General features: G+C 51.3%; 1 protein-coding gene across 1 annotated transcript in view; it reads left to right on the top strand.

The window, feature by feature from the left end:
- The first annotated feature begins 13,039 nt into the window (after positions 1 to 13,039).
- LOC121360645 (opioid-binding protein/cell adhesion molecule homolog) overlaps positions 13,040 to 26,655 on the top strand; it is a 106,555-nt gene continuing 92,939 nt past the window's right edge. The window contains exon 1 of the mRNA XM_041480659.1: positions 13,040 to 13,302. Within this exon, the coding sequence (XP_041336593.1) occupies positions 13,136 to 13,302 (167 nt within the window). The 5' untranslated portion in view covers positions 13,040 to 13,135. The remainder of the gene's footprint in view (positions 13,303 to 26,655) is intronic.

The following is a 26,655-nucleotide window of genomic DNA, read 5'->3' as shown; positions in this document are numbered from 1 at the left end:
GTGTAGTGTGGCTATGGGTACCCATTTCCAGATTGCTCCCTCTGTTGTGTTTCCCATTCCCATTCATGTTGATCCCAGCAGAAGACCATGGATCTCTGCCCCCCATGTGCTGTGTACCCTCAGGAACGCTTTTCAGCTCCTGTGCTGCTGGTGTGCCAGATGTGCCTCAGGATTTGGAGGGGGTTATTTGCACAGGGTGAGGAGATTATCAAATTAAAGACAGCACAGAATGCTATTAATAAAAATACATGACAAATGTATTTAAACATGTAAAAATTTAATTAGAATTTTTATTGCTGAAGTCTTGCTACAAGTGCTTTCTGAAACCCCCTTCTTTCTGTGGAGATCAAGGCTGCTTCATTTTCCTGCATGCTAAAGGAGGATTTGGGGTAAAGAAGGGAATAATTGCACCAAATGTCTTCTGAAGAAGGCAACAGAACTTCTCCTTTGGATGCTGGTGTGGGATGTGCCCTGGCTGGGCCCGTGGGAATGCTATCCAGGCTTGACTCTTTTAAAAAGGCATTAATTGGGGTTTTTCAGGATCAAAACACTTCATGGGCCAGGTGGGACACCTGGGGAGCTTCAGCATCAGACTGAGCATGTTGCTGAACTCTGGGGATGTCAGCAGGCTGTCAGGAAGGGCAGGAAAAATCCCAGATAGGCTGATGGACTTGTGGCTCTCCATCCATGGGAGATGTGCAAACCCAAAAAAACTTACAGGGAGAGCAAAGAGAAGGAGCTCAGAGCCCCGTGGCGCTCCCAGGCTGTGTACTCCCTGCCCTTTCCTCCTCAGAACACCTCTGATCTCCCTGCTCGGAGCACTGGGGAGCAGCTCTGCTTGTTTTGACTCTGCAGGGAGCTGGGAATTCGCCAGGAACAGCTCTCCTGGCTGACCCGATTGCGCCGGCGCTCCTGAGCTGGAGATGCCAGTCTGGTGGGTGGTGCCAATTCCCAGAGCCTTCTCCTGCTCTCTTTATTAAATGGGAAAAGATCAGAGCGGTTGAACCCTTTGCTTTAATGAGAGATTGCATTATATTAAACGGTAATTGCAAAAAAATCAGTTTCTATAATTAAAAGAAGACCTCACAGCCAAGCACGGAAGTTTTCTGCAGCTCCAAAGATCTCCATCTTCAGCATCTTAGTGCTGAGGATCCTCATGTTCTCTGTGTTTCTGGGCTGCTTGTGGTCAGCAAGAGCCAGGATGGGGACTGGGATGGGATTCCCTGTCCCATCCACTCGGGAGCCATGCCCAGGGCTGTATATCCTGCACTCCAATGGCAGAGCTGGTGAGGAGAGGCAATTATTTCCATTCCAGAGGAATTTGCAGGGCTGGCAGTTTTAAGGAGGGGGGAAAGCAACCCTATCTCCCAACTTGTAAATTAAGCAGATCTGGTTGGGAACTGTCACCGCAGGAGAAGAAATATGAAACCTCTGGGGTCATGTATGCAGAGTAATTTTTCTGACTGTAACTCTACTTAAAAGTAAGGATATGATGGAAATGCTTAGAGCATTTTAAATGGACCCAACAGAGATCTGCTTCAACTCCAGTGAAGTCTGTGCAGACTTTATTGGGTGTTGGCTTACTCTAAACTTGCTAACACCAGAGTTTAGTGCGTGACTGAGAAATAAATTGGTTCCTTCTCCTTATTAATGGAAAATACTCTCAGATGAAGGAGAAAGAACAGTCTTATTTTAATATTTTGGTGGGATTTAAGGCATGGGAGCAAGGAGGTCAGTAATGCTGAGGAGAGGCACTGGGTGATTGCTCCCCACCTTGGGTCAAGGTTCTTCACGCAGGACTCAGGATGGATCAGGTTTCCAAGTGATGGAAACCTCCCAGGGGTGAAGCTGACCTTGAAAAGCACCAAGGATGTCTGTGTGCTTGTCAGGGTCATTGGCTGCGTGAGGGAATACACAACAAGGTTCGTTTTAAGGAGTGGAAGAAAAAACCCTCCAGAGAAGCTCAAAATGTGAGCCCACATGTGCATCCCTTGAGAGTCAGTGAAGGCACTTCCAGTCCCAGTTCAGCTCCCAAGGTCTAAAGTGGCTGAGCAAAGCCAGCCTGGTGAACCCTGTCATAGAAGCCCTTTGAAAGGAGCTGTCACCCTGCAGCTGCCCACGGGTGGTGTGCTGGATTCTGGGACATGCTGCATTCCCGAAGTTCATTTAGGGGGAAGAGCAGGAGAGATGCACCCTGACCTCTCCCTGGCATGCAAGCCTTGGGAATGGCAGGGTTTCCTTCCCAGTTCTGAATTTGAATTCCCAGTTCTAAAGACCCCACTTGGCTCTGCTCTGCTCCAGCAGCATCAGTGAGACATTTGAAGCTTGGTGTGTGTTGGTTTCTGGCAGGTGGAAAAATGAGCGTTAAAGGCAGAGGCAGGAGGAACCCAGAGGATGGTGAGCAGAGTAATGGCTGCTTTGCTCCTTGGTGCACTCTTTGTGAAGTTTATGGAGCCATTTGGGACACAAGAGTGTCCCAAAGTGTGTTGTTGCGAGGTGCAAACAAAGGGAGAAGGAAGGATTTGGGGCTGACCTCAGGGCAATGAGCTCCTTCTGCGTGGGGGTGCTCCCACCTGCCTTGGCCATTCCCTGGGGAGCAGGATGCCAGAACCAGACACACCATCCCCAGCAGCAAATGCAATTCCCTTGGGTTTGATTGGAAGGATGCAGCCAGGGCAGGGTGTGCTCCATTGTGGAGTGGCTCAGTGCAGAGCCAGGCTGTCCAGGTGGCCTCAGGACAGCGCTTCCTGCTCTGGGGTCAGGCATCCCATTCCAGGGAAGGTTTTTAAGCACCCAGATTGCAGTAGGCAGATACAGGGAATCTGCTGCTTTTCTGCTTGCTTAGGAACATAAGGAATGCTCCAAATTATCACCCCAGAAGGAATTAATAAAGCTGGGTTTGCTGGCTGATTGAAGACTGGGCAGCTGTGAGTGCATTCCTGTAGGTATCCATGAAATGTGGCCTCTAGATGTTCAGGATTGAGGTGTGATAGGAGGAAATCTGGATGGAGAGGAGAGTGACAGCCAGCCCAGCTTTTCCTTCTCCTCCCCTATCTCCCTTCTTGCCTTCCCTGGATTTCCGTGGTGTGAGATTTTTCACCCGGTGCACTGGAAACAATATCTTGGAGCAGCTTTGGAGCCATTTGTTTTCCCTTTAATTGGCTAGTGGGGAGAAAATAACGAAGGGAAGTCATGCAGGGGAAGTTCTCATCGGTGCCATTTTTGGCAACAGAGTCACAACATCCTAAATTTATTTATTTAATTGCATTATTAAAAGTATAAATAAAAATAAATCCAGGAGAGCAGCCGGATCTATACTTTGCATCTCTAAAATAGAACCATAAATGCCACAGAGCACTGGGGGAATGATTTATTAGCCTGTTATCGTGAGTGACTGGGACGCTTTCGATGGAGTCCTTGCTAATTTCTAACAGCTGCATTAAATCACAGATGCTATCAGCTATTATAAAATAATCACCCAGCGCTCTGTGAACCAGCACGAGCCCAGGGTCAGTGCTGGAGCCCTGGATTTGTTTCACATCTCAGCCCCTCCGTTCCCTGTGAGGGTGGGAAATAAATAGGGCTTGTAGCGGCCTCATTTTATCATCCAGGAGTTGACAATAAATAAAAACCTCTATAAAACTTTTTTTCTAAAAGGAGTTTCGACCAGAATTTGCAATGAGAGGAAACCTGATTTTGTGCTGTGTGATGTCAGGACTCCTGGGTCCTGTTTCTAGTTCAGAAAGGGAGCTGAGTTTGCTGATTTATGGGGCAGAAGGAGGATTTCAAGGGTTTGGCTGCAGACAGGGCTGCAAGGAAGAGAGCTGGTCCTGGCAGTAAGAAACGTCTGTCAGCTCCTCTGCCTTTGCTCCTCGCTGCTCTTTCAGACAAGTCACTTAAATTTCCCTGCAGCTCGGCTGCCTTCCTCTCGTTTGACAAATAACGTGTGTGTTTATGTGCCTGGGCTCCGGAGGGGGTTAATACTTGGCCTGGAAATCTCTTTAGAAGTGCCAATTTGTAGCGACAGAGAAACAACAATGAATAGAAGAGCCTGCGAGGACCAGAAGAAGCGAGCGAGCGGCTGCTTATCAGGATGGTGGCTCACAGAGCCAGCTGCAATAGCAGGGGTGGTTGTAAAAGGTGAAGGAGATGGGAAGGAAAAAAATAAACCTAAAACCACAAAAAAAAAAAAAAAAAAAAAAGCAGTTAGGAAGAAAATGCCTCCCATCTGCAACACTCGTATTTTTCTTGACAGTTTTGCTTTACATTAGAGCAGCTGCTTAACATGACAAACGCCAGCTTTAATAATGAGGAGCCAGAGGAGATGCAGGGATGGAGCTCTCTGGCTCATCCTGTTCTCCCATGCTCTTCCTTGGGTGTGAACAGCCCAGGGCAGGCTCACCCTGGTGTCCTGCACCAGCTTGGGAAGATCAATTTGGACCCGGTGCCTGCTGTTTTGGGAACAGTCGTGGTCTTGAAGCGCTGTGTCCTTGTTTGAATTGGTGGGGTTAAAGGGGTTTTAAGGAAGTAGGAGCCTCAGGGTTGCTTGTTTGTGGGGCATCAGCTCCTGGTGACAACCTAGGCTGCTCCAAGCCATGTGTCCATGGGGAACAATGCTTTGGAGGGACCTGGGGCTTCCAGGATAGCTGTGGGCAGCTCTCTTATTTCCCCAGAGGTATTTGGGTTCCTTTGTCTTTTCCTACCTTGTCATTCTCTCTGCAAAATGGGATAGTGGCTTTGCAGCTTGCTGGTTGTTTCCTTCCTGCGGTATCGGGGATTGTTGGGTTGTCAGCAGCCTGGAGATAGCAGGGATTGCTGACAGCAAGCAGAACTCACTCAGAGCTGTGCACAGAAACCTTGCTCAGCCTTTGAAACCGCAGTCAAACCCTCCCCCAAGGTTATTCTTCTTCATAAAGCACTCTTAGTTTTGTTTGCTGCAAACCTAGATTTTAATCCCGGCATCCAGGCAGAGCCGGGCTTTGAAGAGAATTGGGTTGGAGTCGGAAGTGAATGGCTGAGGCCAGGCTGACTGAAACAGATGAATTAAAGCTGACCTAGGAAGATGGAGATGTTCCCATCCACACCCCGGCTGTGCCACTTGCATATTTATCTCATTGTGCCCGATACCACTGGGAATAAATCAGCAGTGAGACATGCAAGGAGCAGCTCTGCTGCCTCTGAGAGCAGAGACCTGCACCAGCATTTGCCCACAGCTCCCATCAAACTCCCAGGGAAGTTTTCCAAAGCCTGCAGAAACCAAGAGCCTTCCCTCACCTAATGGTTTTCTCCCCTTCACTTCAGCCCTTAGAAGTAGGAATTTCAAAGTTGAAAAAACATCACCTGCACCGGCCACAGAGGGGAAGACTGAAAATACTGAGAATTTTTATTTCTCCTGGGACCTGCAGCATGAGCAGTCCGGGTAGTTCAGACAGGCTGAGAACAAGTGTTCAGACCTTTACCTGCATAACACGACTGCCAAACCTGCCCAGCAGTGCCTGGAGACAAGGGGAGTGTGGAGGGTGAGGAGTGGGAGCAGGGCAATTTCCTCCCCAGCTCTGCAGAGATCCCACCCAGCTCCCTGCAGCTCCCAGCCCTCCTGCCTCTGCCCCTTCCAGCAGCAGCACAGGCAGCAGCTGAGAGCTCCCAGGGACTGCCCCAGCACTGAGATGTTCTGGAGGCTGGTTTGTGTTGGTTGGTTTGGGAGAGAGGGTGTGTGTGCAGAGGTGAAAATCCCAGAGTGGTTTGGGTTGGAAACTCTCAAGATAATACAGTCCCACTCCCTGCCATGGGCAGGGACACCTTCCACTATCCCAGGGTGCTCCAAACCCTGTCCAACCTAGCCTGGAGCACCTCAGGAATGGGGCAGCCACAGCTCCTCTGGGCAGCATTAAATATGAGTGGCATGGCAGGGCTGCCCTGGGTAGTGGTGAGAGCCCCAGGGACATTTGGGATTGTCTTGCCCAAGCTAAGAGGACCATGTTGGAGGGGATGAGGGTGCATGGTGGGCAGAGGAACACAAGTGCTGCACTTCAGGGCTGCAGGGCACAAGCTATTCCTTCAGGAGAATACAAGTTCTCAAGGCCCCATTTATCTCTATGGAATCAGCAGTCAAGCATGTTTTTTTCTTTATCTTGAAATCTTGCTGGTTTGGCTGCATTGCTGATATAAAAGGTTTGGTCTGGGGAGACAAACCCTGAGTCTGAGCAGGGCTCCAGGGTGTGCTGTCCCTCAGCTGTGCATCACATGAGGATGGATTTGCTGGAGGGACACCTGGTCCTGCTACCCCCAACCACAGGAGCTGGTGGTGCCAGCCCAGCCAGCTCCATGAGCAGAGAGGTTCTGGTGCCATCCAGGTGTGAAAAAGAGCAGCACACACCGAGGAGGATGGGAAGACAGGATTTTCCTTTCTCTTACCTGTGCTGGGGATGCCGTTTGGAGCCTCCCAGAACAGCCCAGGGTGTGGTGTTTCCCTCTTCCAGCACGGAGTGTAGGTGGCACAGCTGCTCTTTGATCATTCCTGCATCTCTGTATTCTGTAAATAAGCCCCGAGGCTATGCGATGGCTTCGTGTTTAGAAACAGGATAAACAGGGCGATGTGATATCTATTTATTTGTTCTTTTATTAGTTCAGCACAGAGCTCACAGAACACTTTGTGAGCATCTATGAAATGAGCCTTGTAATGTTCCCAGGAGAGGGGAAAAGCATTCCTGCTCCACTTGGCAGGTGAGGGAAGCTGAGGGTTCCAACACCCTCCCTGTGTATCCATGGCCAGGGTGAGACCGTGGTAGATGCAGGGGTGGATTCCAGATCCTGCTTTCCATTTCCAGACTGTAATGGCTGGTAGGGTTCAAATGCCTATTTGATGCCCAGGCTCAGCATCTGTGCTCCAGAGCCCTTTTTCTGGTGTTTTTCCTACTCCTGGACTAATTTAGGAATGTGATTGTGCCTCCACACCTTGTCCCAGGGAGAGGTCATTAGGTACTAATGATGTGAAAAGCTGTTAAACACAGACTGCCCCAAGAAGCTGTGGCTGCCCCATCCCTGGAGGTGTCCAAGGCCAGGTTTGACGGGTCTTGGGGCACCTTGGGATAGGGGAAGATGTCCCTGCCCATGGCAGGGGTGGGACTGGATATTTTATGAGGTCCCTTATTGGGCACCCACATCTCTGTAAATGACCGGTGCCTCTCACCCTCACATCCTAATATGCAATGTATCTCACCCTTCCTAATATCCAATTTAAACCTGCCTTCTGTCAGGTCAAAGTCATTCCCCCTTGTCCTGTCACTGTCTGCTTCCCAGGGATGTGGGAAATTTGGGACAGGGCTCCTGGAAGCATCTCTTTGGCAGAGACTGTGCACTCTGATAGGGTTTTTGTTGTGCTGTTTGGTTTGGTTTTGTTTTTTTTCCAAGACAATGTCCTTGGTGAAGCAGCTTGAACTTTGGCTGCTTTGATATGGAAATGTTTTGGCAATGAAGCAAAATGTCACATGTCTGTAATGCTCCCCCCCATCCCTTCCCTCTAAAGTTGGGTTTTCAGGGAAAGGGACCACACAGGAGTGGAAAATTTGCCCAAATGTACTAAATACCATCAGAAATGGCAACAAAAAAAATTCTTGGCATTGCAGAGAAAATCTTAACATTTTGCTTTCCTTAGAAAAAAAAAATTAAAAAAACCCTAAACCATGCTGGATGGTTGTCAGAAATGCTTCAGGAAAATTAAATCCATGTTTTTCAAGCTTTTAGGGTGATGTTGTGAAGCTTCTGCTGCCCCTGGGTGTCCCAGCCCCTCCGAGCTTTGCTTGAGCAGCACTGGGTGTTCTCAGAGCTGGTGTTTTTTATTCCTTTAATATTTGGTGTAAGAAAGAGGCTGATTTAACTGCTCCAGGTGGGTGTCTGTGGAGCTGCCTCCGTTTTGGATTTCATTTGTCAGGTTTACACACTCTTTAAACGTGCCATATGCCGGGGTTCAGCCAGGGATTGTAGCTGAGCATTAAGTGTAGAGTAATCCCATTAAAATCCCCAGGGATTGCTGTGGGTCCTGCTCAACCACGACCTGCCTTCCCACGCTGTAATCCTGACTCCAGGCTGGGTTTGTGTGGCCTTGGGGGGATTTTGTGGAAGAGGGAAGGATTTGTGTGTGAATTTAGGGCACGAGGATGGTGTTGGAGGGTCTACCTGGGACTAAACCAGCCCTGAGCCAGTTGTAAGTGAGGAGCTTGAGCCTCCAGTCTGGATTTTCTGCCCCTGGAGCTCAAGCACCACAATCCATGTGAAGAACAAGTCGCATTTTTTTCCCACAATTACCTCAGCAGGTTGTTTAATTTTTTTTTCTTTTGCTGAATTCATGCGATAAAACGCATTAAATGTAACAGCACGGAAAATAAAAGTTCCGTTTGCAGACAGAGCCTGATTTAGTATGAAGATAAAACAAGGTAAAACAACTGGAAAAATTAAGTGGGATAAATAAATTCTGCTGGGAAGAGGCTGAGGTGAGAGAGGGGGAGGTATGTGTGTGGCAGTGCTGGCAGTGGTCAGTGCAGCTGTGAATCCCATTCCCAAGGCTTTCCACCTGGGAAAGGGATGATGCTTTGCTTTGTACCCCCTCCCACAAACTGGTGGGTGCTCAGTTTTGTCCCAGGAGAGTGAGATGTGATTCTCCCTGCATGGGGAGGGTGTGTATTCCTCCTGCCTGTGCTCGTGCCATCTCTTTTGGGTGAAGAAATGAGAATATTCGGCAGCAAATGGGAAAAGCACAAAGCAGAGCTGTGGGGTGTGGGGGAAGAGGTGTTGGGATGGATTGCCAAATATGCTGGGGAAAAATTAGCAGCTGCAAGTGTGCAAGAGAAAGGTGGAGAAGAAAAGGGGTAGAGACAGATGGAGAGAAGGAGGGAGGGAAAGAGAAGGTGGGAGGAGATGGAGGAGGAGATAATAGTGTGGAAAGAAATTAGTTAAAAATCTTATAGCCCCAAGCCCAGACACCATCTGGATGGTGCAGGGTACCGAGACACAGCTCCACATTCACCATGGAGGTGTCACATATGTCTTGGCCAGGTAGGGTGGCCGAGATGCTCAGGGTTAGAAATTCCCCGTGCCCCAGGAAAGAGCCCAATGCCTTAAAAGAGCCCAATTTTGTGAAAAAAGTGCCCATGGCTGTCTGCCAGCTGGGGACCAGAGAGGAGCTGTTGTTGTTGAAAATCTTGTCTGGGGTTTCCAGAGGGAGATCTGGAGAACTTCCACTTCCACTGGTGCTGGAGGGCGAATCCCTGGGAGCAAAGATTACTCTTTGATTAAACAAGCACAAGGCCTCCAAGGACTGCTCTTCCCTACAGCTCTGCTGGGTTTTTTTGCTTTCCTGGGTGCAGCATTAACCCCTTCTGTTTTGAACAAGGCTGAACAGCTGAGAGACAGCAAAGTTCATCTCAGAGAAAGGGAAAAAATAGGAAAAAAAAGTTCTTTCTCATTATCTGTGCCTTAAGATTTAGTTTTCTTTGCCTGCTGAGGACTGTGACAAGCACATGGTTTGTTGTGCCCACTGAGAGAAAATCTGCTGTCCTAGGGTGAAGCACATCTCTGTGGTACAGCTGTTTCCTAGCATTCCCCTACCCAGGCAGGTATAAAAGGAGTGAGAAATGGTCCTTGGATCTTTTCTGGGAAAGGCAGTGTCCCAAAGGAGGAAGTGGCACTTGCTGGCCAAGTGTGCAGTGTCCTAGTGGTCGTGCAGTCACTCTCTCCCTCCCTGCACTGATCCCAAGGAGCTGGACTCACTCCCTGCTGCACAGTGAGCATTTCAGTGTGCCCTGAGCTGCGTGGAGAAAAGGGAGATAATCTGGGAGCAGGAATGAGGCTGGGGAATGAAACCCAGCGTGGCCATGCGTAGGTCCCAGTGGCTGCAGGCTGCTTCCCAGTATGACGCTGGAGCAGTGCTGCGGCTGAGCTGCCTCACGGCCCCCGGGCTCTGGTCCCTCACTAATTACTTCCAGGCCTGTACTCCTGACATTTGCAAGCTCCTGATTAGAGCAACGAGGGAGAAATCTCGGAGGGAGAGGGAGGCTAAACTGCACCACTAATAAAAGCTGAGATTGACAATGGGCTGGGAGGCGACAGCCGGGGAAGTGCAGGGACTCGTCCTTGCCGGCTCAGTTTCTTCCTGAGCCTCTGGGATGATGAGAGAAGGTCAGGGCTTGTTAACGTCACTGTGAGGAGCAGGATCCGCCACTGCCATATGCCTGGTGCCCCCAGGGCCTGTGCCAGCCTTGAGTCCCTCTCAGCCAGGCGATATTTTTAGCCACGGACCTGAACCGAAGCCACCCTGTACAACCTCAGGTCTGCAACTGTCTCGGTGCAAAAGTGCTTCTGCCTCTGTGTCTGCTGACTTTGTGCATCATGCACATTTTGCAGCCTCCTGGATTTCAGGTTTTTTCCCCTTGCCCTTTTCTCTCCCACGTCCCATCTTGCTCCCTTCATTTGATGGCAGTGCAGTCACCGGGGAGGTACTGTTAACCCCAGCAGTGGGACTGGCACATGTTTGTGATGGGGTGGCCCAGAATACCAAACCAGGAGAGGCTGCTCTGGTTCCCTGGGTGCCCACAGTGGCCTCTGGGATGAGCATGGATGAGCCATGTCTCCTGCAGTCTCCTGCACAGCCATTCCAGGCTGTTGGGTCCCTACCCAGCTACATAAATATGGCTCACATTCATTTCCCAGCCCTCTCTCTCTCCCCTCCCTGATGCCCCATATCCCCTTACCTCTCTGTAGCAGCCAGTTCAGTTCTCTGTCTGTCCATTTATTCCCTGCCTTTGCATTCGTTCATGGATCCATGGCTCTCCAGCCTCCTCAGAGTCTCTCTGTGAGGCAGACAGGCTTTTTTCCCCTATAAATCTTCCCTCTCCTGGATTGTTCTGGCTGTGGCAGGCTTTGGGCTACATGCACTCTACATCTACAGCTTCTATCCCAAGGGGTAAACACAATTTTACCCAGCAGAGCTCATGGTCCCTGCAGCATCCTTGTCCCCTGGAGCTAATCCTGCTGCTGGGTGAGGCTCAGCAGCACCCGTGGTCTCACTGCTGGGGCTGCCCTGGGTTTGTGCTGGCTCCTGCTGCTCCCTCCCTTCCAGCAGACACAGCTCCTCCGTGCCAGAGTGGAGCAGCTCAGGAAGGAGTAGAGTGTCCTTTCTCTCCCATCTTCCCCCCCAAAGAATCCCTGGCATGGAAGTATGGGGTTAAGGCAACTTTTCAGCAGCTGAAGAGCTTTCTGATAGAAAACTCAGCCCTGCTTTTCTACGTGCTTCCCTGGGTTCCCAGGCTGCCCTATTTACCCAGCTGCAGTGATAGATATCCACCCAGCACCAGCTTCCATCCCTCTGCTGCTGGAGCTGGTGCTGGGTGCCAACACACATCTCTGCAGTGCCAGCCCGTGGCTAGTGGCTGTTTAGGGTCACTGAGTCCCACTGCCATGTACAAAGAGCCTACTCTGCTGAAAATTTGGCTTGGGATCACTGAAAACCCCTTGCAAAGCCCCTTTATCTAACAGTGTTTGGATCTCTGGATGAGGTTGGTGTCCTGAATTAGCTAAAACTCCCTTGTTGGTGGTTATTTCCCTCCTCCAGCCCCTGGGAGGGACAGGTTCCCTGGGATACATCATCAGGGGAGGCAGATGTCCTTTGGAGGAAGGCACACAGCCAAGGTCCAGCCTGGCTTGGGCTGAGGAGCTGTGTGTGGCAGCACGGGGTTAGTTTTCTTCTGTGGGCACACACAGGTGTGTCTGGATGGCCACCAAGGTCTTGGTGACTTCAGCTGCTCTTTGAGGAGATAAATGGTGGTCAGTGGGTGTCTCCAAAAGAAGAAATTTGTTGAAATTTCTTGTTGATGCTCTGCTGTGAGCGGCAGGGTGGAAAGCCCTTGGGCTTCCTAATTCAAGGATCTCAGTGTCAGGGAGCAGGGACAGGAAAGACAGAAGCTTTGGAGCTGTCTTACACCATCCCATGGGGCGAGGGCGTGGGGACAGGACCCTGTTTCTCACAGGGACAGAGAACTAGAGCCAGTCCCCCTGGGGATATGCATCAACAGGTGGAGGCAGGGAAAGATGTTGTGGTGGGCGAGGGTTTGAGCAACCTGCTGCTCTTGAGGGCAAGCTCGGGGGTGCGTGGCGCGAGAAAAGCCCCCTCTGCAGCGGGGCTGAAGCGGGCGAAGGGTTGGGGGGTCCCTCGGCTGGTGGCAGCCCCGGTCCCTGTGCGGGAGCGCGGCGCGGCGGGGGTTAATGTGCGTGTCCTCCTGCGCATCCCGCCCCGCTGCCGCCCGCCCTCCCGCCCGTGTGCGGGGCTCGGGCCGTGCGGGAGCCGAGGCGCCGGGCAGCGCTGGAGCCGCTGCCATGACAACCCCGGGGATGCTGCCGGCCGGGGCCGGGGTGCTGCTGTCGCCGCCGCCCCCCCGCATCTCCCCCGCCCCGCTGAGCGCCTGAGCCGCAGCCCGAGCAGCCACCGGCCCCGCGGGGGCTCCGAGACCCTCTGGACACAGCCGAGGAGCATCGGGGACATCGCCTGCAGCTCCGCGGGGAAGTTTCGATCTTGCGACAGAACCGGGATTTTGGGGAGCTTTATTGGGTTTTTAAATTTTTTTTTCTACATTTTTTTTAAAATTCTCCTTTCTTTCTGTGATTCAAACAAAAGCTCAAGAGCCGGAGAACAGCCCAGCCCCGGCCCGCTGTGTCCCCCCCGGTGCCGATGCCGCCCTCCCCTTCCTTTCTCAGACACTCACGTTTCCTCCGTGGGTTATAAACTTTTGATGCCAGATCTCCGCAGCGCCTGCCCAGCTGCAGCTGAAAGTAGCGTCTCCAGCAGCCACACATCTGTGACCTTCATCTCGTGCTCCGCACCTTCTCTCCTCCTCTTCCTCCTTCTCCCCCCGGCCCTCCCGTCCTCCTCCCTCGCCCGAGGACAGCGGGACTCCCTCCGATGCCGCTCGGCAGGCTCAGCGCTCGCAGCCAGCCTTGCCGGGGGCTCTCCTGATCTCCGTGGAGCTCCGCAGCGCTCGCCCCGGTGGTTTTGCTCCCCCCCATCCCTCCTCTCCACCCACCCCTTCCCCCTTTTCGCCTTGTCGGGTGTGTTTTTTGCCTGTTGGAAAAGTCCCCGCTGCCCAGGATGGGGGTCGGTGGGTGCTTGGCCCTGCCCTGGAGGTGCCTGGTCGTCCTCTGTCTCAGGCTGCTCTTCCTTGTGCCCGCAGGAGTGCCCGTGCGCAGCGGAGATGCCACCTTCCCCAAAGCCATGGACAACGTGACAGTGCGGCAAGGGGAGAGCGCCACGCTCAGGTAGGAGCAGCTGGACGGGGGCTTGGGGGGGTCGGGGGTCCTGCTTGATGCTTTTGGGGGATGCTCTGTGCCCGGCGGGGCTGCCGGAGGGTCCTGGGACCAGCTGGCGACTTTGCACGTGTCCCAGGGGCTCGTCCCCATCGTGGCAGGGGACACTCCGGGTGGCAGCTTGTCCCCGTCGTGGTGGGGTCACCCCGTGCGAGCGGTTTTGGAGGGACGGATGCGCCGGTGCTTTTCGGGCTGCAGCGCGGGGCTGGCAACCTCCTGGGGGGGCTGCGGGTGCCAGACGTGGAGACGACACAGGGGTTTAGGTGGCAGACAGTGAGTTAGTGCTGCCTGAAAAGCCCAAAGTTGTGCCTGAGTGGGAGGGGAGGGGAGGGGGGTCCGTGCTCCTGGCACCGGTGCCAGCCTGCACTGCCAGCGGCTTTCCAGGGCTGCGATGCCTCCGAGGTGTCAGTGTTTTCCTCGATCGCTTTATAGTCTCTGCACGAATCCGTTAATATCAAATCAATCTTTTACTCCAGGGGTGCATCTTATGAATTCTGATGGATGCTTTCCCTTACGTTGTTTGCTGTAGGAGAAACACAGGCGGCTGATATGCAGATGGGTCACTCCTGTGCCGCACAGCCCAGCCGCGCATCCCTTTCATTCCCTGAATGAGTTACAGGTGCATTGCCCAGGTAGCACAGCAGCTCTCCACAGGCATCGCGACCAGAGGAGCAGGGGGCAGCCCAGCCTTTTTTTAGAGGGGAGTGGGGCAGCAGTGGGGCTTTGGGTCGTGCTGTGCGTGCTTCAGGCAGCCCCGGGAGGACCCGAGCCGGTTAATCCGGGAGCTGTGGGACGTGGGGAAGGAGCTCGGGGATGGTGGGACATGAGCGTGGAGCAAGAGAGCTCGGAGGAGTTTGTCTGCTTTGCCTGCGCCAGCGAGCAGCGTGTGCCCCTCAGCCGAGGCTGGCTGCTCCCTGGCTCAGACCCGGAGGAACAGGGTCTCTGCAGCAGAGAGCAGCTGCTCTTCCCAAAGCCAGGCACGGGGATGGCACAAGCAGAGCCTGTCACGCTCTCCGTGAGCAGCAGAGCCGGCGCAGGGCTGAGGAGCTGGCGCTGCTTTGAGCAGAGGCTGCTGTTCTCACCTGGGTGGCCGGGCAGGTTTCCATGACTGAAGTGGGCTTTGTAGGGAGAAGTGTTTGGTGGTTTTGGGAATCAGGCTCTGGCTGGGGCTCTGTGGGTTCCGTGCTGCAGAGGGAGGTGTTGGTTGCCTGTCTGCCCTCTTCCCACCACGTTCACTGCCAGACTTTGGGATGCTGTCCCTTTTCCTGTACCCTGGGACATTCTTGTCATCACTCCGTGTTCCTGGGGGGCTGTGGCACAGCTGGAGAGCAGAGGGCTGTCTCCTTGTGCTCTTCCTAATTGAACTGCAATGATGATTAACCTGAGCTGTGTGAGCAAGGCAGTTTAAAGAAGGACAGTTCCCCAGAGAGGTGCCTTTGGCCCTGGTGCTCTTTTCCTCGCTGTTGGAACTTGTCTCTGTAGTGAAGTGTGGGCTTTGGGGCTCTCGGGGGCGATGCTGGTCAGAGCAGGATGGGTGCCTGTGCCTGCTCCCTGGGGAGCCCCTGCACATCCAGCCAAGCCTGCTGCCAGCAGAGGGCTGACTTGGATCTCCTTTTTTTTTTTTTTTCTTTCTTTTTTTTTTTTTTAATATATATATATATATATATATTTCTAGTCTTCTGTCCCCTTTTCTGTGCTGTGTGCAGGAGGGGATGTTTGTGAAGCAGCCCTGGGTGCGAGATTTTAGCCTTCCCTTAAGAAACTCTGCATCCCCCAAGTGCTGACACTTAGAGGAAGCCCCTGCCCCAAAAGAACCTGATTTTATCCATTTCCCCTCTTGGCATCTGCTTCTACCCAGGCTCTCCAGTGCATCTTTTCCATGCTCTTACCCCCTCCCTTCTCCTCCTCAAGTCCAGCTTTCCCCTGCTGCAGGCAGCTTTCTGCCTCCAGCTCCCATTTGCTCCCAGTCTGCTCCATCTTTTCTTGCACTGCTGTTTCCCAGTGGTCCTTCTCTTCCCTCCTCTCCCTGTTTCCCTGCTGCTGCCCCTCTGCAGCCTCTGGGTGGCAAATATTTTTCCATCTTCCCTCGGGATCTGGAGATGGGCAGGGAATTGCACACAGCAAGCCAAAGAGGTGGCATCAGTGGGGGGTTTGAAGGCAGGAGGACAAAGGTGGAGCATCTTGAGGATGGGGCTGATGTTTATTTGCAGGCTGTGATTTCCTGTGAAGAGCCAGGTAGGGAAAAGTGCCCTGGGAAGTCTTTCCCAGTGATTGGTGTTATTGCTAAATGGTGTTTTCTCCTGTGCACTCGCAGGAGGAGGTGGTGGTATTCTCTGCTCCCTGCAAATGGCACTTTTCTTGGGATCAAACCAAGGAGATGGGCTTGGAAAAACTGAGAGCTGTAATTCCAGTGTGTAGTTCTTGCGGAATTATCCTCAGTCCTGCTAGGTCTGGATGGCCAGGTCCTCTCCCTCATCCTGGTTGTGAGATGGACAGAGCCTGCAAACCTCCCTGGCTCCTGCAGGGTTGGTGGATGCTCTTTGCTTTCCAAGATCAGCCCTTTAACCACCCCTTGCATTGCAGAAAGGAGCTGGGAGAGCGACCAGCCCTGTATGAAAGTGGTGGAGGAAACCTGGAGGCTTTTCAGGCTGCTGTGGGTTTCCTGTATTGGATTTTGGGCACTTCTATTTCCAGCTCTCCACCCTTTTTCCAAGGGAGGCTCAGCATTATCCTTGCAGAAACTCAGACTCCATCTACAGGCAACTTGCAGGTCATCTTAGATCAGCAACAAATAATTTCTATTTTAAGCAGAAATTGTTGGTAATTCACTCCTTTTTATTGTAAGAACAAACAATTCCCATAATACTCAGGCACCTTTCCTCTCCTGGGAACTAAAGGCAGTATGGAAATTCTCTGTGTACTGTTAAAAATAAAAGTCTTTCCTGACTCAGGAACAAAAAACTCGGGTGTTGAGATGGCAGGAGTAACTGATGTTACCCACCAGTCTGGGACATGAAACAGAGCAAGGAGCACACCAGGAACCACAAGGGGTGTTGAAGATGGTCACTTTTTAATCTCCCAGCTGGCATTTGATGTGGAAACAAGGACTAAATTCCTTCTTTTGGGAAGAATGCCATTGAGTCTTGGCTTTCTCCACATGCTGCTCGTTGGATGCAGGTCCTAGGGTTACTGTGGGGGCGTCGCTGGCAGGTCACGGCTGGCCAATCCCCACGGGCTGATCCTGCCTGGAGACTTTGGTTGGGTTTTATCCCAGCTGCATTGCCATGGTGGAAGCATCTCCATGAGCCAAAAGGGAAGCTGTGGCAAATATTCCCACGGTGTTAAAATGGGGATGGAAATGGGATCGTCCCGCTGTGCCGCCAGCAAACCGACCTTTACAGCAGCCATCAGTACAGTTCATAAAGACATAAACCACCGGCTGCTCAAAATTTCAAGGCTTTATAGTTTTATCTGTATTTAAGAAATATTGTTGGTTTTTTTAAGGGAGAGAGTGTGTTTTAGAGGTTGGAGGGATTAGCTGGGAGATGGGCTGTGCTGAGTTTTTCCCATGGCTGTCACCATAGGGACACCAGGACTTGAGGACGCCCCTCTGTTGCTCTCAGCCTCAGTTTCCCCATCTGTAAAATGACCCAACAGCAGTGGTTTATCAGTGATGATTGGAGGAATGGGTGATGCTAAGGCAGGTATAATTAGGCTTTTTTCCAAACTAAATAATACAGAGCTGCTTTATCTCTGTATATAAGGGCAAATTTTCAAGTTAAATTCCCTGGGCTTGTCTGCCTCTGGTGAACCCATGGCCTTTCCTACTGCTTGTCCATGGAGGAGACCAAGAAGTCAGGCTAGCTTTGCTTATTCACATCCAAGACTCTGTGCCTGGCTGTATTCTGTCAATTAGCAAGTGTGAGAACAATTCCAATTAAAAATAAAAAGCCCGAATAAAACATCATGAGATGCTGTTCTTCCATTTATTTTCACAATTATGGTTTTAATTATTTCTGACAATGCTGCTTTGATTCTTCTTTTTTTTCTTTTGGTATAATAACCTACCACAGTCTATTTTCCAGCACGCAACAAGACCTCAGTAAAATACAACCAGCAGGAGCAGGAGGCAGGACCACAGTCTCCAGGCATAGGTCTGGGAAGTCAGGAAATCACTGGTTTTTTGCCTCTTTTTCAGTCAAACTGCTGATATTCCATGTGCCTACCTGTTAATGGGGGTTGTGACACTCACCTGTCGCCCTGAAACAGCAGCCACGGACCTGACAGAGAAAAGAAGCGTTAATGCATCCACATCTCTGCTGTTAAATCCTTGCTGGGGAGCAGGAAGAGAGTCACTGCTCTTTGTGTGCAAATGCTAAAAGCGTGGGGATTAGCGCAGAGCAGATTAGTGAGGACTTGCTCCGTTGCTGCCCCTTCCTTCCCCCACTCTCCTATCCAAAAACTTTTCTGGAGCAGCTAAATATATACCTGCCGTTTCCAAGGTAGAGCTCGCTGCGTGGCGGAGCTGTAATTGGCGACTCAGGGAAATTACAGCCATGGATTCTGGCATTTGGATCCTCCTGGCTGGCATAATAATTTCTCCCTAGGTAGCTGGTATTTAACTTGTCTTATCTGCTCCTGATAGTTGTAATTACAGTGCCCGCTAATTTTGCTGTAATATTGCAGCCACTGGAAGGGTGGTTGGAGAAAGGTCAGGGGGTTGCAGGAGGGCTCCTTCCTCCCCAGCCTGCTGCACCAATGATGCTGTCAAAATGCAGATGCTGAGCCCATGGGGCTGGTACCCAATGTCCCTGGCTGTGCCCCTTCCCACCTTGGTGGGGCTGGAGCAGCCTCACAGCCTTGACAGGCTGGTTGTCACTGATGTTGGTTGGTCCTGGGCTGCTAGTCCCTAGGGGAGGTTGGTGTTCCTTGTGGTTCATTGTTCCTCAGGTTTGTTGTTTCTGAGACTGGTGTTCCCAGCAGCTTGTTGTCCTTGTGGCTGATTGTCCCTGAGATTGGTTGTTCTGGGGTAATTGTCCCCAAGGTTGGTGTTCCTTGTGGTTCATTGTCCCTGAGGCTGGTTGTTCCTAGGTTGGTTGTCCCTGAGGTTGATGTTCCCTGTGGTTCATTGTCCCTGAGGCTGGTTGTTCCTAGGTTGGTTGTCCCTGAGGTTGATGTTCCTGTGGTTCATTGTTCCTGTGGTTCATTGTCCCTGAGGTTTGTTGTCCCTGAGGTTGGTTGTCCCTGAGGCTGGTTGTTCCTGTTCCCTGCAGCTCATTGTCCCCAACACTGGCTGTCCCTGCTCCAAGAGCGCAGTCCTGCTGTGCAAGGGGAAGATTCAAGTCTGGCTTTGAGGAGATTCAGGGCTGGCTTTGGGGAATTCACCTTCAGCCAGCAAGGCTGGGGCTGCTGCCTGTGCCAACCCTTCTCCTGCTGAGCCAGCAGCAGGCAGGTTTTATGTGGGTGTAGGTCTGGGCTCAGTGTCAGAGAGCTGGGGAGTCCTGCTGACACAGGCTGGAACCACAACACTGGGGGTTTGCTGTAGAAAATGCTGGTTTTGAGAGCACAGCGAGCTGGTGGGGCTCTGCAGAGGGAGGAGGGGACCCTCACTGTCACATGTCCCAGGGCCAGGATTCAAACCCTGAGAAGATCCTCTTGTCTAGCAAAAAAAACCCACCCCCCACACTAAGTTTTTAAGCTCCACTAGGCAGAAATATTTCCAAGTGGTGATATTTACCTCCCGGGGATGAGACTGAACTGTTGGTAATCCTTGCGCTATAGGGTACAGAGATCTTTTTGCAAGGATAATAAACTCCCTGGTAATAGCTGTCCTTCCCCTGGATCACGCACACTCCTCCAGGAGCTCAGGGCTTTGTTTCTGCAACAGGATTAGGTGTTAACGCTGCAAAACCAAACGGGGGCACAGTGGCTGTCTTTCACATTCCTGCTTTCCAAAGACTTTCTCTGTTCCCTTGGCTGTTCTCACAGTTTGCCTCCTCCTTGCATTCCTCAGCTCTAAACCACGGATGCTTTTTACAACAGCTGGACATATTGTTTTAAGTGATAATCTTTAGATACTGCAGCCTAGCAGACAGTTCATAAGAAATATCTGATTCAGTGACTATCACTTCTTCCTCTGTCCTTGTGTGCAGCCTTTGAGGGTTAGGATGTGCTGGTTTTTCTTCTTCTTTTTTTTTTTTTAATGAGAAAAATAATTTCCCCACAGCCCCTGTCAACAATTTTTAGCCTGTAATGGGTTGTTTACTGCAGGTTGGATTTGATATTTAGGTCTTGTCTTTCCTGACAGAACCCTTCAAGGTCGGCTTTTCAGTGCAAAACACTCACATTTTATATTTCTGTTTTCCTATGAATATTTCCCAAGATTTGCTTAAAATGAGTTGTTTCCATGACTATGCTCACTTGATGGACTTGTTCCTTGGGATACAAATGGGTCTCCAAGTCTGTTTCTTTGTGGAGGGGGAGGATAATGAGAACAACATCTGTTGTGGTGTAAGCTGTAAATTTAAGATATTTTTTCTCATCCTGTAAAAGATCAGCAAATTGTGCTGATGCTGATGAGGTACTTTGTGCCATCTCCAGTGCTGATGGGTTCAGAGTGGGGACACTTGAGGACATGTCACACGTCTTGCTTTTTTTTCTCTCAGTGTGCCAAGGCTTGTGTGTGGTGTCACCTCTAGGCTGGAGCTGGAGAGAAGAGGAATGGCACTCCAGAAGGGAGAGAGTGGAAGAAGAGAAAGAAAAGTTGGGAAGGGGGAAAGAAAAATGTTAGGTGGAAGAAGGGAATGGGTAAAGGTAAAACCAGGACGTTGCAAAAGGTGCACCAATGAAAAATCCATGACTGGTAACTCTCAATGTGTGAAGTTCAGCATTGAGAGATGAGCTCCTAAATTAAAGCCCAGCAGCCAGTACAGAAATGTGGGGGGTTTGGCTTCAGCCAGTTGGTACCCGAGTTCCAGTGGGATAGAGTATCCCTTCATTGGGTTTTTTATATCTTCTCTGTGTGTGTGCATGTGTGCATGTGTATATATATATATATTTATATAAAATTCTAACAAATTTCTAACCCATATAAATCCAATTACCCATGTTTTGCCTTCAGGGAGCGAGGGAGATTAATGTTTGGTATTTTGGCAGGAATGTAAAAAGAAATAGGTGGTAATAACAATGAAGGCTCATAAAAAGGAACCAATAGTCGTGTCTGTGCCCGGAACTCGGCTGTAATTCTCCTGGAGATTTGTCGGCAGAATGCCCTGCTCCTGTGGAGGGGCAGGAAAGAGCCAGGAGTGCTTCCTGGGCACTTGAGCATCCATCCTGCCAGTGAAGGTTCCATTAATGCGATAATAATAGAGGCTGATAGAGAGAAATGGTTTATGCTCCCAGGGCACCTTCTTGTGACAGATCCTGCTCTGTGTCAGGGCTCGTAGGAGCCACAGGAGCGCGCTCCTCTTTATCCCTGTTTCACTAAGAGGCAAGTCCCAGGAAAGGAGGATGAACATGGAAGGAGAGGAGGGAGCTGAGCTCTTCTCCACCCTCTGTGGTAAGTGTGTGGTGGTGCTGGTCCCTGCAGGTCTGGCTTGGAGTGACATGGCCTAGGGAGTTTCAGGCAGGAATTGGGAGTGCCAGAGTTGTGCTCTCATCAGCTTTTCTCCACTCAGAGTCCTTTCCTGCAGTGTCTGCTCCCTTCCCTCTCATAAACCCAGGTGCCTGAGATGCCTTTTCCTGCCACTCTCACTCATGGGACAGCAGTTTTGTTGGAGGATCATGAATCACTGCAAGCCTGTTCCCATCTCATCATGTCGCTGCTTGGCCTTGTCCCCTCGTGCCCGTGGCCTCTCCCGTGTGCTGCCTGCAGTCAAAGAGGCTGTGGTGGCAGAATGCTACTGAGTCACAGCTTTCCCTGCACATTGCTCATTGGGTTTGCTGTGGGGCATTGCTGGCAGGTCACGGTTGGCCATCCCAGTGGGTTGATCCTGTCTGGAACCCTTGGCTGGGTTTTATCCCAGCTGCATCACAGTGGTGGAAGCATCTCCACTGAAGGGCTGCAGGCTCTTGAGCTGAAGGTGCCTACCAGGCACCTCCACTCCCTCAGCTTCAACACTTGGCAGCCAGTCACTCATCATCCTCCCCTGACACCCTCCCTCTGGTGTCTGGGTGACTTCCCCCTGCTGCTGTTGTCCCTGTGTCATGGGTGGCACCTGCGCTGCTCCTGAGCTGTCACCCATGATCACATATTAATCATGGTTCAGGTATTGTGTCCCTACAGCGGGTTCTGCCTTCTCTGCAGGCTTTGCATCAGGTTCCTTGCTCTCCGTTTATTACCACCACCGGTTTTATAACCCACTTTATCAGATGACTTTTTTTTTTCCTTTCTTAAAGAGCATAACCCATGAGCAACTCATCATTTCTGAGAGAGGGAGAGTGCCGTTAGCGGGAGAGCAAGGGCTCCTTGCTCGTACCTGAAATGAGGAGCCTGCTTTACCGTGGTGTTGCATTTAATTCAATCAAGGCAGTTAAAGCCAAGATTTAAAGTCCTTGTGTGATCACAGGAGTTGCTCTGATGCGGCAGCAGGTAGAAGGAAAGATTGAGCCCATTTCTGAGGAGACTCGGAGTAACTGTTGGCAGCAGCCAGGCCTGGGGCTGACTGCGGCAGCGGCCACGGTGGGAAGCTCTTAGCATTCACAACGCGTCCCATCTCTGTCTCTGTCACCCTCCCTGCTCCTTCTCCTCATCCCCATATATTCCTTTAAGTAGAATTGATTCGTTTGCCCTTTTTTTTTTTTTTTTAACTGGGGGGAGGGCTGTTTTTAATTAATATTCTTAACTGTATGATAATTGCACTGACTGGTCCCACTGCTGTCTGAGTCACCCTCTCCTCCCTTGTTCTTGCGGGAAGGCTCTTTGTACTTAATTAAAGTTAGGGATCCAGGGCTAGTGGGAACAGCAGGAGTCTTGCAGGGTTTTTGATGAAATGATTGCTGTGGGGGAAGTGGCTATTTCCTACCCAGAGCTGTAGATTGTGTTGCTGAGACAGTGTTACGACCGTCTGGTTTGGCCACCTGCTTTTACATGGGCTGCTGCATCTCATCCTGCATTTCCCACCCTGTGCCCACAAATCCCTCGTGGACACCCCAGCCCTTGTTTTGGGGTGAGAGGAGCCCAGTTTCACAGTGTTGCCCCTGGTTAGAGACATCCTCTCCTTGTGGGAGTGTGTCCTGGAGCAGCCCTGTCTGAGCTCCCCATGCCTGACACTGGTGGGGTGTTGCAGGTCATGGTGGGGAATTTTGGAGGGATAATGGAAAAGCTGCATGGACTCAGCAGACCTTTTTCATCTCTGGTTTCAGCGCTGGTGCTTGCAGACAGCACTGCCACCAGAGCTCAAATGCAGCCCAAGCAAGAGCTTAACAAGCTCCGAGAGCTGTCCAGAAAGTTATCCTGACACCAAGTGACAGACTCTCAATTGATATCCTCTGGAGACTTTAAACTCACTTCTGCAAGGTTTCCAAAGCTGGTTTTGTCTCATACCTGAAGAATCCTTTATCTGCTACGACGCCTCCCCTGCCTTGTCTCATTGCTCTTGACGTTTCTTTGTTGCCTGCTGCAGCTCGGGTAAACTCCATTGCAAAACTATTTAAGAGAGGTTTCTCTCAGCCTTTGCTCAGCTCTCTTGCTGGAGTTCTGGTATAAATCACCTGGGCTGATGCTGTTCCTGCTTGGCTCTGCAGGAAAGTGGCTGGAGTGATGTCAGGACTGCTGCTGCTCATCCCAAAGGGCAGGGGATGCTCCAGACCCCTAGGGAAGGGCAGATGTAGTGCTTGGTGTAGAAAAGTGAGAGAAACTATTGTAGGAAATCGCTCACCTCCCATCCTGGCAATGCTCTGGAGCAAACAAGCAAAATTATTTGTGATCAGCTAGAATGAACTAGAAACTGTGCCACAGCCAGCAGAGGTTTGTCAAGGAGAAATTGTGTCAGATGAATGGAATCTCATCTGTACCATGGAGTAAGGAGCCTGGTGGGCAGGGGGGGGAAGCAGGAGGTGCCTCAGATGATGACCCAGGCAAGGCTGGAGCTGCCTGTGAGCGAGTGGGAAGCCTGGGGTGGGAATCACTGTCAGGGACAGCTGTAAGGAAGCAGGCTGGAAGTTCTAAGGTGCTTCCCTGCTTCTGAGACCCAGCCCAGTCTAAAATCCATTCCCAGTTGGTAGGAAAAGCCACCTTTGCAGTAGTTCAGGCTGCAGCTGGCTGGTAGCATCCTGCTGGATGGCACAGAGAGCTTGGGGAGCTGGCTTTATGCCCTGAATCTGCCTGTGCAGGAGTGTGCCTGTTCATAGCATCACTGTGCTGCAGGACTGACATTTTGAGATGCCACCAAGGACTCTGGAGGTTTCTGAAGTACAGATGTGCAGTTGCTGATGTCCTGCTCTAGATCCCATCCTGTGGTGGCCCAAGTGGGAAGGTCCATGATGGAGAGAACTGATTTTCCTTCCATGCAATGGGGTTTTCCAGCCCACTGCAGGGTGGGTGCTGGCCTTGTCCTGCTGCCTCCTGCTGCCTTTTTCTGTGGTGTTCTCAAGCAGCAGCACTTTTCCTCTTCTCCTTGCTGTGGGTGTCATGCTCCAGCACCCATCACGGAGCCAGCCATCTCTGGACCCCTCCCCCAGACCCACTGTGTACAAGACAAGCTTTTAAGAGGCAGCTGGGGCCTGCCCAGACTCTATAACTGAGGCTGGACACTCTCAGGGGTGCAGTTGAGGCATTTTCCTTGATTTTGCTTTTATTGCCCGGTAAATCAGTGACAGGGCCAGCCTGTCTGCAGGAAGCAGCTCTATGCACTAAAAGGTGTTCTCCCTGCTCCATCTCTCTCCTAGCCCACCTCCCCAAGTTGGGAGCCATCCAGGGTGGCCAAAACCAGACAGTCCTGGGCCTTGGCTCCCTCTGGGAAGAAGCCCTGACAGAATCCTGTGCTTTGTCCTGCGATTGCTGAGCTTGCAGCGGTTTTCAAGACTGATGCTGCACTTAGCAGGGTGCTGCCAAACCCATGGAGTCCAGCAGATTATTTCCTTTCATAAGCCATTTATCTTTTCCCTTTTAGATGCTGGGCTTCTGCCTCTCATCTCTGGTTTTATCTCTCATGTGGGAAGGAGCTCAGTATTCCTAACCCTCCCAAATCACTGGTGCTGGGCACGGGGTCAGACCCCATCCTGGGAGGAGAGGCAGCTCTGGGGCACGAACCATGGGAGATGGGGTGCCTGGGCTCTATTGATTTCTTTCCCATTATTTTCTGGGGAAGTTTGCTCCCAAATTCAGCTTCTTGTGCGTGTCTTCCACTTGAGTGAGGCTGCTCTGTGGGCTGCTAGGATTCCAGAAGGTTCTGGGCTGGGGTTTGAAAGTTTTCTTCCAGCAGGGAATTGACAACTTGTCTTTCTTTTTGGGTGGGGGTTGCATGGATTGAGGGGAAAGCTGAGATGCAATATGTCAGACAGGAGGTTTAGGATTGCCTTGGGCTCAGCCACCACATCTTGCTTGACCTCACTTCACCTGAGGCTCTGAATTTCCTGACTTCTTGCTCCTTTGAGAGACTCTAAACCTCGCATGCTGCCAAACATTTTGGACACTCCCATCCAAAAGTTTCCTACAGTGACAACACTCTTTCTCATTAAACACTAACTTAATAGAACAGGAGAATGCTGTGTGATGGATATTAAACTTTAACAACTGTGTATATCTATTACCTTGCTGCTAAATCTTTATATGCCTTAAATAATCAATTGATATTTAATTAGCATACAGTACTATTACTGCCTTCCTAAATCTATAATGATAAACCAAGTTACAAGTTATTGGACGTTAATTACTATCTGATGATTAGAAACAGCAAGACATTTCCCAGCCTCATCCCGGATATAATCCAGCGTGTCCGTGCACACTGCTGAGCCAAGCCACGCTCCCTGTCTCTTAATAATCAATGGCTGTTCAACATGCAATATTTGTCTAATTAGCACTAAATTAAATCCTCATTGACAACACTTCAGGGTAAGAGATCTGCATCGAATATGATGGATTAGACACGGAAGGGCTGTTATTGTAAGCAGGAGATGTGTGTGTCACTTGCTTTGCTTGTCATGGCTGGCACATGGCTCCCTGTGACTGTCAGCCCGCTCCTGGGGGGACGGTGATGGAGCGGTGCCTGGATGTTGGATTGACAGTCCTGGAGACCCTGGGTCTCTCTTTAATCGAGCTGTAGACATGAGCAGCTCTTCCCAGCACCCTCCTCTGCTTCCAGCCTGCTCTCACCATGGATGTACAAGGGTCTCCACCAGCAGGGTGGGTTTGTGTGGGAACAGGGCTTTCTGTACCGGGGCTTTCTCTGCTGACAGAGGGCAGATGTTTTTTCTGCATTTTGTGCTTTGTGCAAACTTTTCTAGGAGTCTTTGTAGCCTCTGTTTGGGCAATGAGGCTCAGGGAGATCAGAAAGTTCCAGAATGGTTTGAGTTGGAAGGGACTTTAAAGCTCATTTTATGTCCCATGGGCAGGGACACCTTCCACTATTCCAATTTGCTCCAGCCTGGCCTTGGACACTTCCAGGGATGGGACATCCCCAACACAAGATGTTTGCAGCCCCAAGTCTGAGCTCACAGCAGGGACACTGGGGGAATTTGGAGTGGTGTGGGGGTGAGAGCAATCCAGAATCCTGGCGTTGCAGGGAGGAGTTCCCTCGGGAGCTGCCGTCTCGCACACGGCAGCCCCGCGCCGCGGTTTGTCAGCATCCATGGAAGCTGTTTTGCGAGAGCAGCAGGAAGGATTGCACAGCCGCCGGCTCCTTGCGAGACTCAGCCTGTCCTTCACACTCAGCGTGGATGTAATTAACTGTGCTGATGGGATGTTATGCCAACAGCAAAGCAGAAAACACCAGAAAATGAGTCAGGAGCGACAGCGGGGCTGTTCAGCGTGGAGAGGCGGGAAGCGGCAGCCAGGCGTGCGGCTGGGCTCGTGTCCTGCCACACGGCAGGAGTGGGAGCATCCTCCTGCAGGAGGGCAGGGTTTGGCTCTGAAAGGGGCAGTGGAGCACAGAGAGACTCCTTCAGCATCTGCCATGGCTTTGCTGTGGCATGCAGGGGAGATGAAGTCCCTGGGAGGTGTTTCTCTCCCTGGATGTGTGATGGATGTGTAACTTCAGCTCTCACTTCCCTCCTTTCAATCCTCTGCAAGGAATCACTCTCCTTGCTGTGTCAGGGATGTTTCTCAGCACTGGTTTTCCTGTCTCTTTGGAGTTTTACAAGTGTAAA

The sequence above is a fragment of the Pyrgilauda ruficollis genome, unplaced genomic scaffold, assembly GCF_017590135.1.
Source record: "Pyrgilauda ruficollis isolate IOZ18807 unplaced genomic scaffold, ASM1759013v1 scaffold52, whole genome shotgun sequence".
Taxonomy (NCBI): domain Eukaryota; kingdom Metazoa; phylum Chordata; class Aves; order Passeriformes; family Passeridae; genus Pyrgilauda; species Pyrgilauda ruficollis.
This window is presented reverse-complemented; position numbering and strand designations above follow the sequence as displayed.